Source organism: Bacillus rossius, chromosome 2 (genome assembly GCF_032445375.1).
Source record: "Bacillus rossius redtenbacheri isolate Brsri chromosome 2, Brsri_v3, whole genome shotgun sequence".
Classification (NCBI taxonomy): Eukaryota; Metazoa; Arthropoda; class Insecta; order Phasmatodea; family Bacillidae; genus Bacillus; species Bacillus rossius.
Window position 1 is genome coordinate 24,937,239 of NC_086331.1, and position 15,192 is coordinate 24,952,430.

Sequence of the window (15,192 nt, forward strand, 5' to 3'; positions counted from 1 at the left end):
CATTTGGAGCTGTATTGATATGTTACTTTTAATACTCTGTTTTGGCTAAGAATAATCATAAAACAACTCTTCTAATCATCAAGTTACCTTAACTTTAGAGTTGCGAAAAGAGTAACCTCAAAACATAAAAACCGTCTCTCCTATCTGCAGCCTTCACATGTTATAAATTATTACAGTGTTGTGTTGTCATGTCAGGCTGAGCTGACTTGATATGTAAAATAGTGTAGCAACTAAGAAAATAGAAATGTTTCAGGAAATTGCACGTAAGTTATTGGTGTTTGGACATCAACCAACACATACTGCCAATACTACAATGTTTAAGCAGGTTGTGTTAACTCTGCCGTTTTCTTGTAGAGTTTTATAATATTTTCTTTCTCTGGTAGGGAGAGAAAGAACTGAAATGTCTTCACCATAATCTATGAATAATGAATATCCAAACATAAGAACTTAAGTGTGTGAGATAAACAAGCCATTACAATACAAAACCTCTGGCTAGCTCAAAATTGGACTAGATTGCACATACATAAATACACTTGAAGAAATTTGTTGGGTGCAAAGAACAATTTTAAGTTCCATAGAATATTACTTTTTGAGTTTGTCTGTTTTCTTTGAAAATGGTCTTTCAACAATAAAGGAATTCACGAAATGAAGTTTGTAAATTAATTTTTTTCCTTTATCACACACTTACATGGCCACAATTTTACGAAGCAGTAACATTTACATCAAGAAAAACCTAAATGTGCAGCACAAACTTCTCAAACTCATTAGTTCATCACTTAGGCATGATATTTACTTACAGTTCATTAACGAAAATCCCGCAGTCGCTTACGATGCATGGTACAAATGGCCAAGATACCATTGTCTTATTATCGTGGCCACCCGTTTACCAAAAACGGCTCTAACTTAACCTATTCTGCTGCCTGTGGTCAAAACATCTAATTGTAAATTGTCTAAAATTATGTTCCTCAGCATGGCCCGGACGACAGGTGTGAAATTATTCTCTTTGCTACATTAAAACTTTTATTTGGTGAATCGCCACCTAACATTCCTACTTGCGAATTTGCCCAAGTGATGACTAAAATGGCGACCTTTGAGACTAACTTCTTGCCAACTGGAAGGAAAGTATACTCGTGATGCCAACAACTACCAATCACAAAGCAGCTTACAACTACGACCAATAATGGAACAAATACTTTTTGGTCGTGAAAACGGACCATGATGCTTTGCGTCTTCACCCACAAGACACATCACGTGATTTTATTTCTCTCATATAAAATACAGCTGTCTTTCTCTCTGATGATATAACTGGCAAAACTATTGCAACAGCTAGTTTTCAAAGAACCTTAGCAAATGATACAAAAGAAATACATGAAATCACACGAAAACTAAATGAGCGATTAAAATTAAGTAAAAATATCTTCAAACAACTTTTTCATATTAAAGTAAACAATCCATCAGACATATTACAAACCATTAAATAAACTGTGTACATAAAACATGCTGCGAATGCACTAATACCTCTTATAAGAACAAACACGTGTTATTTTACATCATCATCATCATCATCATCATCATCATCATCATCAACTGCTTCCAGCCTGTGGCCGGGTCAGCAAAGTAAAATGCCTCTATCTTCATCTGTTCCTCGACCATTCCTCATTCTTCACTTTACTCCAATCTTCTCCTCTCTCCGGCACTCCTTTAACTATTTGCTCTTCCCATCTCCTCCTTGGTCTTCCTTGGGGTCCTTTTCCTGTGTACTTCAATTCCATCATTTTCTCATTCCCATTCTGTGCATAGTTCCATACCATAGTATTATTGCTTTTTCATTGATCTCATTCAAGTCTTGTACTCCTGCTCTTGCTTGTACAATCTCATTCCTGATTTTGTCCTGCCTCGTAACTGCCAACATACTCCTCAAAATCTTCATTCCTATTGCTCTGATCCTGCAACTAGCTTGGTCAACAGTCCAAGTATCTGCTCCATATGTGACTATGGGCACTTAGTATTTATTTACTTAATGATGGAAAACCTAACCAAGTATGATTACCAAAACATAATAAATCTTTAGTAAACTCATTTACATAGTGGGAAGGGCAGTAACCTGTGTTCCTACAAAGCTTAATGTGAGGAGATTTTAAGGATTGCCTGGGTAGGTGGTGAGTGATCTGATCGCTCAAATACCTTGGCTCCCAAACCTCACTATTGAGACTTTTTTAGGTCTGCATTTGTACGAAATTGCCTCTGCCATTTTTCTGTCAGTAAATCCCATGATAAACATAGTATTTTTAATTTTTGAAATGTTTATTGTGTTTAACATCTTATTGATGAAGTTATTTGAGGAGATATATATACACACACACACACACACACACACACACACTTACAACACAATATGAGGAAATTGGATAATAAATCAGCCGTAGCATGATACGGAACCATGTAATTCATTTTAGCTGTAGTGATTTTATCAAATGGTGAACCAAGATTATAACCTTTGTTCTACCTCGTCCAATTTTTTTTTTTACTATTGTGCTTACTAATGTTCCCTCTTGCTCAGTCCTCAAAATATACTTTGTAACTTTGCAAAACAGGACTTGCATATTTTTTCAGAAAGCGGAATTTTAATAGTCGTGTGTGCAACTTTCTATAATGGCTTGTTTTCATTCTCTGTTTGAGTGATTCCATGTCGAATCAGCACACACGTTCTTAGATTTCAATGATTTTTTTGTTTATAGTTTACCTGCATGAAGTAAATGAAAAAAATAATTTTTATTTAGATATTATAAGTGAGCAGTTTTTTTTAAAATTAATTTACAAAATTTAAAAATAAACCAAATTTTGCACGTTTCTAATCTAGAAAAATATGTGTATTTCAGGAATGGTTGATATTAGAAAGCTAAAATGAGAACCATTTTATAGTTTTTTTAATGGGCTTTCCTATGACTTACAGCTCGATAGGGGTTGCTTCATAAAAAATTTATAGAAAATCCCAAATTTGGTTTACTTAAAATTGTCAATTTGAAATATTTAATACAATTCTCAAAAATTGGTTGCACCATTCTTATTTGACCTATTAAAAATCATTTAGGGATCATTATGGGTTCATGAGGTATGATGCATAAATCTGTGGTATATGTTAAGAGCAGGTATTTAATAGTACCAATTTTTGTTTATTTATTTATTTTTGATCACTCTAAAGTATGAATATTGATGTTTTAAGTATTCACATACAAAGACATTTATAAGAATTTAAATTTGTATTACTGATAAGGCTGCTAACCACATGTAACAGGTAGCACTTATATAATTAAATGATACATGTAGGCTAACCTGGGATTCTGTATTGAAAGTGCCTTGATTTTTCTTTGGATGCTGTGGGTTAAGAGAAAGATGGATGGACATGGTCATGCAGGGTATAGAAATGTCAGTTTGACTTCATGTGCCTTTTCATCTTATACCAAAAAATAAGCTATGATGTAATGATATATCTTACTTAGAATCAGTATGTCCTTAGATGCCACAGAACATTCAACCCAGGTTTCAGCAAAACAAAAAGATACTGCTAAAACTTTAATTGGTATGAAAATATGTATTTTCATAGTACCAGGAATGGTACGTGAAGAGCTAAACCTTTTTGTCAAGAATTATTCTTTTGAAATGTACTCTTCTTACATAGCAAGGGTAAAGTTGGTACCCAAAAATGTTTTCTTTTGCCCAGGCATTAGTGTCTTCTTTCCCCAAATCATTAGTCTTCTTTGCCCCAATCATGGAGTATTCATGGAGTGATTACTTGGTCTTCATATGGCTTTTGGAAACTTGCATGTGCTGCCAATCTCTTAATGGTGCCTCCAATACCATCACATGGCCTTTTCTCATGTGCTGTTGTTGAAAAAATGCCATTCTGCATCAGTAAGAAAGTCTTTCTTGTGATGGCACAAGTTCAGAAAGTTCTTGTGTTTATATTGTGCACTCAACCCATCTGAAGATTATTATATCTTATTAGGAGTTCTCTTTAATCTCTGCTTCAAAAAGTTTAAAAGTTGCTTCTGAAACAGGTAGACAGAAACAGTGTTATGTGTTAGTCAGAAATCACAACATAACTCAGGTGTTCGATTTTCCCTTGGGACAAATGCCAGCAGCAGACTTAGCCAAATTCAGAATTTTATTGGCGGTGATAACGTCATGTCTGGGCTTGTTATCTATGGACGGACTTTCTAGAGGGAGTGACTCATATAACCACAGATATACCTTTCACAGTGTTATGATGTTGTCGGGAGGTATAGTTTTCTATATCTGTCGAACTTCCCTTCAAGCTAATGAATTAATACTATCTGAATCCAGTCAGCATATTAAAAAAACTACTAACTCTGCCTATAAACCATGGGGAGGAAACTGGAATAGGAAATCGTTGCACAGGCTTTTTTTTTATGATGGACCCTTTTTTTTGTTAGTTCGTCATTCGCCATGATACAGGTGACCGCGCTAAATGCAATATCACACAATCACACTAAAGACTTCAACAAGTATAGCATAGCTACTTGTACTTGTAACGAAGTTTCTACATCAATTTTTAAAATTATTCAGTATTATAATAAAAATAATTTGCTTTGAAAATACTCCGCTAAAATAAGTAGGATATTTATTTGACTCGCAAGGGTTGACTTGCTGGCGCCATGTTGTGTTTAGTGGTAAACAACAACTTGCATCTGGTAAATTAGAAATCATTTTAAAATATTTGGTTAGCAAGAAAACGTGAAAAGATAAAAATGTCTGGACGATATGCCTATGAGCGAAAATGTGCAGTAAGATGCTGTCGTTCAAAACCAGAAGAGCAAAGATTTGTTTCTAATGAGTTTAGTGAATATTTTTATAAAATAGTGCATAACCAACTCCGTGTTCATCAGATTATTAATAATAATGTGTACAATACAGCCTCCATTTCTGGCACAACCTATACATCGTCTTCTATTTTCATATTTCCTGTAACTAAACTAAAATTGAGTTATTGTCAGTAGTTCATAAATCAAAAGGTAAACGTTCATCAGGTTTAGATGCTGTACCTGATTTTATTATTAAAGACTGGTATTGATTATATAGTTGACCCATTGTTATATCTTTATAATGAATCTTTTATGCAAGGTTATTTTTCTACCTTATGGAAGTGTTCAAAAGTTATTCCCTTGCATAAAAAAGGTCTTTGTGACGCCTGTCAGAATTACAGTCCAATATCTCTTCTGTCCTCATTCTCAAAAATATTAGAATTATTAATGTTTAATAGATTAATGTAATTTTTTGAGAAAAATAACATTTTAGTGGGCAGTCAACATGGATTCAGGCGTTGTAAATCGACGATAACTGCACTTTATGAATTTATCGGCATTATAACTATGGACCTACACAGAAGGAATCATCCTGTTGGGCTATTTTGTGACCTAAGTAAGGCTTGTGATAGTGTTAACCATAAAATATTAATTAAAAAGTTAAGCACATGGTGTAAGAGATACAGTGCTTAATTGGTTAACATCTCACTTGACTCAGCATTTACAAGTAGTCGTAGTACAACATATAGATCCTTTAACCAACATAAAATATAATGTTCATTCAGATAGGCAAAACATATCTGTTGGTGTTCCTCAGGGTTCTGTACTAGGACCTTTGCTTTTTCTTATATACGTTAACGATTTGCCTAAAAATGTTGTATTATATGCTGACGACACTAATATATCTATACATGGAGATAACCCTTTAAGTTTAATTGCAAATATAAATGTTTTAACTAGGGACATCATAGATTGGTTTAAGGCTAATGAATTAATTCTTAATAACACAAAAACAACGTGGCTGCATTTTAAACTTAATAACTTATACAATTTGCAAGACCCAACTGTATCGATTAATGGTTATAATATATCTCAATCAAATTCAACCAAAATACTAGGTAAATATATTGAGAAGAACCCTAATTGGAAATCTCATATTGCTTATTTAACTAAAAAAATGAGCTCAATATTATTTGCTATGAGAACATTTTCAAAATGGACTAATCTAAATGCTTTAAAAATTATTTACTTTGGCTATGTTGAACCTCACGATATGGAATAATATTTTTGGGTAATTCCACGGACTCATCTAAAATTGTTCAAATACAGAAAATATTTGTACGTATAATAATGCATGTAAATAATCGTACCTTATGCAGACAACTTTTCAAAAGCTTAGGTGTCTTAACATTACCATCGTTATACATTTATGAATTACATATATTTGCTCATTCACAATTGAATGAACTGCAGAATTTCAATTTACATAATTATTCGACTAGATCAAAAAATAATTTTCATATATTACAACATCGTACAAAATGTTTTGCAAATAGTCCGAGATACTCTGCTATATGTTTTTATAATAAACTTCCACCACATTTTTAATCAGAAAACCAACTTTGTGTATTAAAAAAAAAATACTGAAAGATTTGCTGTTGGAATTCAGATTTTATTCTATTAATTATATTATGGAAGCAAAACTATGCTAAAAATGTATTATTATTATTATATAATGTACATTATTTGTTTTTTACTATTTAATTATTTACGTTTATGTGTATATGATTGTACTTAAATGTGTATTCATAATGTTTAATATTCTTGACGAGTCCTATACTACATGTACAATATAATCGTATATTTTTGTAGTCGACTTGGACATTTTAAAAAATGAATACATAAAATAATAACTTTTCTTCTTCTCGCCGCTGAATAGTGTAAACATTTCTTCATATATTGGTTGATTTTTTGCTCATCATGATATTTAATGTATAAAATTCACTTGTCCAATATATTTGTAGAAAATTGTACTCTGAAATGATCTGGCGAATGTAATAAACTAATTAGTAGAGTAAATTATGTTGTTTGACTCAGGTAAACTAGTAATACATATAAATAGCCTATTCAGGTTACCTTTGCATGAAATATATTCTGCATTTGAAAATAATCTGGCCCAAGTAGGTCATACCCTGACTTTGGAGCTTTCAGTATACCCTGTGACAGTTATGGCACTACAGCACCACAAAAGTGAGTGGGTGAAACCCTAACAACTGGAAAAATTACCTTGGTACATATTTACACTATTATACAGCATTAATTTGTTGTAACAGTGTTGTTTTTGATTGTTGAAATATAATTTTAACATTAATTTTGTAAATATAGGAAAACAAGACAACTATATTTACAAATTTTATTGGCACCAGTAAACATGGGTTTAGGTTTTGTGTCTTGAGAACAGTGAACCTTTTAATTTGTTATCTTGAATGAAATTTAAATATATTGGTATAACATGTCTGAAGGTACATTTTTTTATTTTTACAGCAAATTCATATTCCTCTTTCCTTTTTTCAGAAAGTATGGCACATAAATAAGACATTCATTAATTCATTCATTGAAATAGGTTTCATATCAAACATCAGAGTGATCATGGTTAACTGTTTTTGCCAACTTTTGGACAGTTGTTTTGACAGCTTGATCTACTAGGGCTCCCAGAAGCCAGATTTTTGCAAAACAGAGTACACAGCATTATTGATCTGTCTGGATAAATGTATGCTCATGAATTAGGCAAAAACTGCTATATTTAATTATTCTGCTTTAGTTTTATATATTCTGATTAAAAACCTGAATAGTTCAACAAATATTAACAGTGTTGATTATGGGTCAATGTTAGCCTACATTATATCCCAACCTTCAAGATGCTTCTTATTCTGCAAAAAAATATTCTGAGAAGTGGCGACTGGCAATGCAGTGCAACAGCGCAATTTCACTGAGTAGTTAGTAAAGTATAAACATGTTCTCGCTTCTCAATATGTTAATGTATAGTCTGTATGGCTATACTGCTGCTCCGCCTGAAAGATAGTTTACCTACCTAGCTACTGCTGCCTTGTGAGGACCTGCCAAGCAGGGGTTTGGTCGGGCTTGCAGTGTGCAGAAAGATGTCATGGTCTGTAGGAACGCCACATAGTTTGTGGTGAAACTCTCCCTCCCACCTCCTTGCGAAGCCAGCTGTATGCGCTGGCCAACATTTAAGGCCCATTCTATAAGTGAGAATCTATTACAAAATGCAATTTTGGCCTATTTGTGTACCATGTAATTCAGCATTTTGAGGTAATATGTTATTAATGTTTAACTGTGTATAAAACCACTGCAGGGGGGGGGGGGGGTTTGAAACTGTAAAACCAGTTGTGGTAAAATTGGTTTTAATGGTAACAAAGTAGGATTTAGTCAGGCCTACAGGAGAAAAAAAACTTTAGTAACGAACATGATAACTAGATTCATTTCATAACAGAACATTCCTGACCTATGTGTTAAAAAGTGTAATTAAATGTATTCACACCTGGGTTAGAGGCCTGTATGTTTTTAAAATATAGGTACGTTTTATACATGCGCATGGTAACTTAAACCAAACAAAATGCTCACGAAAGTGATTCCATTCTGGCAATATATTTATTATGGTTAACATGACAATGTCGGGGTTTCATATGGTACAAACCAGATAATATCAGGCACCTTAACAAGAATATTAGCCTTTCTTTGCAATTTAAAGCTTAAAGAAGGTTAAGTATTTAACGGGTGTAACTTTTAGAAATAAACATGCAGAGATGCAATAGGTCCGAGTTACGCCTGTTTCGATTTAGTACATAATGATTTGCCGAGAAAATTCATTACAAGTGTTTTATAAGGCAATATTAAAAGTAATTGACCAATTTAGTTTAGAAAATAATATAAAGTAACATCCTTTGTGAAGAATGTATTGCTTCTCTGCATCTTTGTTTACAAACAAATCATTAATTTTCTGTATGGCGGGAAAAGCAAGCACGTGGCAGCTAAAAAAAAGGGCTCCTAATGAGCATGCGCCACACGCTCGTTAGTTCAGGTTTTGCCACGACACACATGGTATCGCTGCAGTCGCTCCATAGCAGTCTGCTTATTGTGACACGCATTTAACATGGAAGTTACCACTCTTTCCGTAGGAGTAATGCTCGTTGCTATAAACACTGTCACTTTTGATCAGTGTTATTTAGTTCATCACACTTCACATACCTAAATAAGTAATCATTTCTCTGGTGATTATTTTTCTTCCTCCAGTTTAAAAACACTAATTACGCGGTCAGGCACAAAACTGCTCAAAGATTTGATGGTGTACGTTTTGACACTTATGACACGTAAAATAGATGAACACCCTCAAATATGTCAAACATGTTTAGATGATGCTGGTGTAATTTTTCTTTCTTTTATTACCAGAATCTCAGTATAGTCATGTCGTTTAGTGAGAGTGAGCCATTGCAGAGACTATACATTGTCCCAGGTTAGCCTACTGTGTACTATTATTTATGTAAATGCTGTCTGTTAAAATTGTTAACTTGCCTAATAAATACTGCATGTATAAATTATTATCAATTGCTTTGTATGTGAGTACTTAAAACATCAATATTTGTACTTTAGAGTAATTAAAAATTAAATAAATGAACAAAAATGGGTACTATTAAATACTTGCTACTAACTTATGCCATAGATTTATGCCTCATATTTCATGAACCCATAATAATCCCAAAATGGTTTTTAATAGGTAAAATAAGAATGGTGCAACCAAAAATTAGGAATTTTTAAAATTTTTTTTAACATGGTCACTTTTTTTAGTAAATCCAATTTGGGATTTTCCATTTTTTTTGGTATTTTTTAATAAAGCGACCCTTATTGAGTTGTATTTCATATGAAAGCCCATTAAAAATGCTTTATAATTGCACCAATTCGAGCTCTCTAATATCAACCATTCCAGAGTGACAAATTTTTCTCAAGATCAGAAACTTGCGAAATTTCGGTCATTTTATAAATTTTGTAAATTAATTGAAAAAACCACTCAAAAAATTATTCTCCACTTTCTTTATGCAAGTAAACTATAACAAAAAAAAATATCGTAATCTAATAGAGTCAGGTTGAATTTAAATTAAAACTGTGCTGATTTGACATGGAATTACCCGTTTTCAACTTGTTAGTGTCCAAACTATTTCACAAGTATGTTAGTGTTATTTATAATTATACATTTTTTTTTTACAGTTAATGAAACTTTGCCGTAATCTATTGGGAGACAGAGTTTTCAAGCTTTTGATGCGATCAACATTTTATGGTCACTTTGTTGCTGGAGAAGACACTGTAGCTATTCGTCCAACACTGGAACGTCTTCGTTCCTTTGGCGTGAAACCAATTTTGGATTACTCTGTGGAAGAAGACATAAGCCAGGAAGAAGCAGAGCGCAGAGAAGAGCTGTAAGTGCTGCTAACATTATTTGTGTATGTACAGTGGAACATGGATAATTCAAAGCTAAAGGAACCATTGGCCAAATGCAAACTATTCAAAAATTTGAATTAGGGAAGTATCATTGTGGGATGGAAAAAATTTTTCACTTGAATAAGAAAATTGTGTAAGTATTTTAAGTACAATTTTTTTTTTTAAAAGCTATAACAGTATTTTTTTGGAATGAAAAATCATAGGTGTAGTGAACATTCCATCAGTTACCTCAGTCAGCTATCCCTCAAAAACTTTTAGAACATGTGTGGAATTCCTAAGTGTTTTGCTATTGCAGACTTTTTTTTGAATACTTTTTATACTTCCCTAATTACAGCGACCTTTTAAGCAAAAGTCAATGTTTTATACTGGACATGTTCTAGTATTGCTAAAGACATGACAAAAAAAAAATTAGAAGTGATTTTTCTTTCACATTTTTCATTAGAACATTTAGAGGGCCAAAGACAATTTTTTGATAGAATATGAATTCAAGTTACATAAAGATATTTGAATTATCAAGATTCCACTGGAATTTTATTTCTAACTGCAAATTTATTTCTAAATTACCTATGCTCGTGTGAAGTATCTTTGAACAAATACCATGGTGATTTTTTTTTATAATAGTGAATAACATTTTTTTCCTCATTTTCCTAGGCTAGAATGTCCAGTTCACTACTAAAGGCTCAGTGGGCATTTAGAACTCAAATCCACTGACAAAAAGTATTCAGCACCTAGGCATGGTAGAGATGTAATGAACCTGCATGTATTGAAATTTGACTATTATGTATCACAACAGTTTCATGTCAGATCAATTGTACAATAGAATTTGCAGCAAGGGATTACACTGGGTGCCATGAAGTAGAATTTAGCACCCTCATAAGCCTGGATACATGCTTGGGTTTGCCTCAGGAGGAAGTTGCACCTTCATTGAATCCTCTCTGCAAGTGGGTCCACAGCGGTTGTAGCTGCCTGCGTTGTGCTAAATACAGCTATTGGAAACACTAACAATTTTTTTTAACTACCTCATAGAATTTCACTAATTTAAGTGGGTTTCTGAGAAGTTCTTATTTTGTGTTAATCATAAGTAAGTTGAGATTGTACTGTGTGTTCCGTAGCCTTAATTTTTTGAAACCACTATTTAAGTATTTTTTTCATGTATTTCACTATTTACCATAGCCTACTAAAACAGGCCATTCTTTGGCAGCTGAGTGTTTTATTCTTACCCATTTCTCTCTACACACACATGCACATGCGCACATATGCATGTGCACACACATGTGCACTCATGCTCACATGCACTAATGTGAATGTGCACACACACATACACACACAGAAAGAGACACACCCCCATACACACAAATTATTGTTTCCTTCTACTTGCCCTTCCACCATTTAGTTATTTCCTGTTTGAGCAAACATGCCTTGCTAAATAAATTATTTTTACCACCTCCCTTATGGCACACTAGGTTAATTATCAGGCTGATTTCTCATGAAACTGTACAAAGCTTGGCACCAGAGAGTGGATGTATTCCTACAGGGCTGGTCACTGCTGGTGGAGTAGGAATAGGACTATAAAAATACTGGTAAAGCGAGGTATAATATTAAAATACAATTAGGAATAGGCATTACAGTTATTTAATAGACCTATGGGTTATGTCAATGCTTCTGGATTTATGTCCTAAAGTGATGCTTTAGTTTGCAGCTATATGTCTACGACATGCTACCACATCTTTTCGTATTCTGGCTCGTTATATCAATAAGGTGTTACTTACGTACTGCAGTTTTAGGATCAGTGTCAAAATATCAAATGCTTAAATTTGGTTGATGTATTTTAGGAGCTAGTCACTTATAGCCCAGTGGGTTTTACATAAATGATCATATGTTAGCGAACAGAGTGCATAGGCATCATCAAGTAATCTCTTAAAGATGTTTAACTGTACATGATGGGTTGACATATGTAATGACAAAATAATTTTATTTAATAATATTGTTCACTATATCTAGGTAATTTTCGTATTTCTATGGAATTTTCAACGTGATTTTTGAGAATACTGAAAACAACATAAAATTAAGTCTATACAACATGACTGGTGACTTAATATTTTTCTCTTTTTCATTTTTATTTGATGTCGGCTAAGTGAGTAAATTTTTAATGGCATTTATGCTATGTGAATTCATGGTATTTCTATGTTTTCAGGGGTAGCGTGTCAGAAATCGGAGATGAAAAAACACAGGGTAAGTGTTATTTCACTCAAATTTTATGTGTGATGTCAAAACAGTGGCGAAGCAGAAATCATACATCATCTAGTTGGTTAATAATTTAAATGAAACTGGTATTAATGATTTAATTAAAGGGGAATGGTGTACTAGCATCATAGATAGTCAACAAACTATATATTTGCTAATTATTCAGCGATTACAGAAAATTTTAGTGTTTTGTTGTAAAATTTAATATTTATAATTTAAAACTGAAGTTTTTGCTAAGTTTATGGAAATTTTAATAATTAAGGTTTAGTCAAAAACTATAAAAAATTTGGTGATGGAACCTTTGTAAGTAAATCTTACGACACAATAGATGAGATTAAGATCATAATTATATTTATAATTAAGAACATATATATAAAAATCAATTGCCGTGCGTTAGTCTCGCTAAAACTTAAAAAACCTCTCGACCGATATTGAATGATTTTTTTTTGTTTTGTTCGTCTCATTACAGGGATGGTTTAGGAAAAAAAAAAAAGAGGTAAAACCCAAAGGAACAGCAAAAAAAAGAAATAATCAAATTTGGTAATTTTGTATGGGAATTGCAACTTCGAATTACTTTTGAAAGTTTCTACGTTTGTCCTCCATGCGTTCCTGAACCACTGTTCCGATCTTGATGAAATTTTGCACACTTGACTTTCAAAAAACGGGAAAGGTCACTGCCTAGGTTGAGATTACGATAACACCAACCCTTAAAGCAGAATTTAAGGTGGTGCTTGAGTTGTATGGATAGTTACCTGTAAGTATTTAATAGTATTTCCTCTTTGCTATAGTCTGAATAATAATGGTGGGAGGGAGGGTGGGACAGAGGAAGATGAAGGGAAAGAGTGAGAAAGGGGTTGGAGAGGGGGAGAGGAAGGGAAAGGGATATATAGAGAGATAGTGTTAGGTATAGAGAGAACTATACAGATAGAGATAGATAGATATAGAGAGTTCAGAGAGGTATAGTGATAGAGGGGGATAGAGACACACACACACACACCCACACTGTTTATGTATACCTACTTTTGGCACATCTTTGCCTTTACAATCCACGAAAGACACCCTTCAGTTGTACATTTGGCAGTACATCTGGAAAATGGATGAGTGTATTTCAATCCAGAGAACGCAGCGGACATAGCGGCATGTCCACTGTCGACAACATTGACAAGCTTCTTCTCGGTTTGTCATGCTGATGCTTTCGCTCTCACTTTGCTGTATTCTGAAATGCCATGCTAATTCACATGGAACGCATCATCAAAATCGTTTCAGCATCGGAAGCAAGGAACACCAGTTGAAGGACATCCAAATGTATTTGCCTTAGACACACTGGGTGGCATCTACACTGTGCATCCAAATAATGACGAATGTTATTATCTTCGATTGTTGTTGGTGAATGTTCGTGGTCCAACGTCGTTTCAACAACTGTGTGCGACATACTGTGAGGCGTGTCAACCCTAACAGTTACTAGAGAACGATTCGCATTGGGACAATACGCTCAAAGATTCTGTCATATCTTCATCACCGCATCAAATTTGCACATTGTTTGCTCTCGTCAAAGTACTTGAACAACGATTGACGAAACACAGCACAATACCAAACCTTATAGAAAAATTCAGTTAGCTGGGGACTTCCCCAAAATACTGTCTTACTATTGGCTTAACACTTATTCATACAATTATGATGAAGTAACCCCCTCTCTTTGAGGGTTTTCTCTCGCTGTCACATGTCTCTGTCTTTCGCTTATACCTTCCGTCTCATTTTAATCTAACACATAATTCTGAGATTCCCCAGTCAGATATTCCCATGGTCTGGGCTAACATCTGTCTCTCTTACACATGTTGTGATAAATTATTGTCTTTCAGCGCTGCTGTGTCACCGCATGTCTTTCTTTCCTTCTACCTAATGCTCACTGTCTTAAAACCACTTTAAAACACTACATAAAATTATTATTAAAAAAAAGACTATATAAACGCAATAGAGTATTGCACAAATAATAACTAAGCCAGCAAAATGAAAGCCAATAGAATTACATTAAAGAGGCTTTTCTAAATAAAATACTTAAACATTAACATTAATGACATAAATATTAATAATAAAATAAATTATAAATACAAAATTGGGTCACTATGACTTGGACTTACATAACCAGCTGATCTCTTCTGAATGACAAATTATAACATTTAAGAAATACTTTTAAAAACATGGGAGGGAAGGGTCTTGCAACATTACAAGCTACCATCAAACATTTTTTAAGTGACTCTGCATCACTAGTTGTATCTAAGCCTTTAAAATATAACTTTTAGGAAAGTTCATCTTCTAAAAGAAATTCAGGTACAATCATCTTGAAAAAAAATTTAAATAAAATAATTTGCCCTAATTGAAACTAAAGTAGGTGACATGGAACTGTCCACAAGTCATAGAGAGCTAAAGTGTAAACATTAGAGTAAGTTATCAACAAACACACACTATAGTACCTGGTTTTAAAATATACCTCTAAACTATCCTAAAATCTATATACTGTACAAAACACGTGAAATGTTGGCCCTGGAATGAGCCTTGAGAAGGTAGGTAAAACAAAATATTGTTAATTAGAAATACATGATTTTGTTACAAAAAA

The 15,192-nt window shown here is 33.4% G+C and overlaps 1 protein-coding gene across 1 annotated transcript in view; it reads left to right on the forward strand.

Annotated features, from left to right (window-relative positions):
- Positions 1-15,192, forward strand: part of LOC134529182 (proline dehydrogenase 1, mitochondrial-like) — a 161,762-nt gene that overhangs the window by 13,474 nt on the left and 133,096 nt on the right. Inside the window, exons 2-3 of the mRNA XM_063363018.1 lie at positions 10,104-10,312; positions 12,529-12,566. Coding sequence (XP_063219088.1) covers positions 10,104-10,312; positions 12,529-12,566 — 247 coding nt within the window. The remainder of the gene's footprint in view (positions 1-10,103; positions 10,313-12,528; positions 12,567-15,192) is intronic.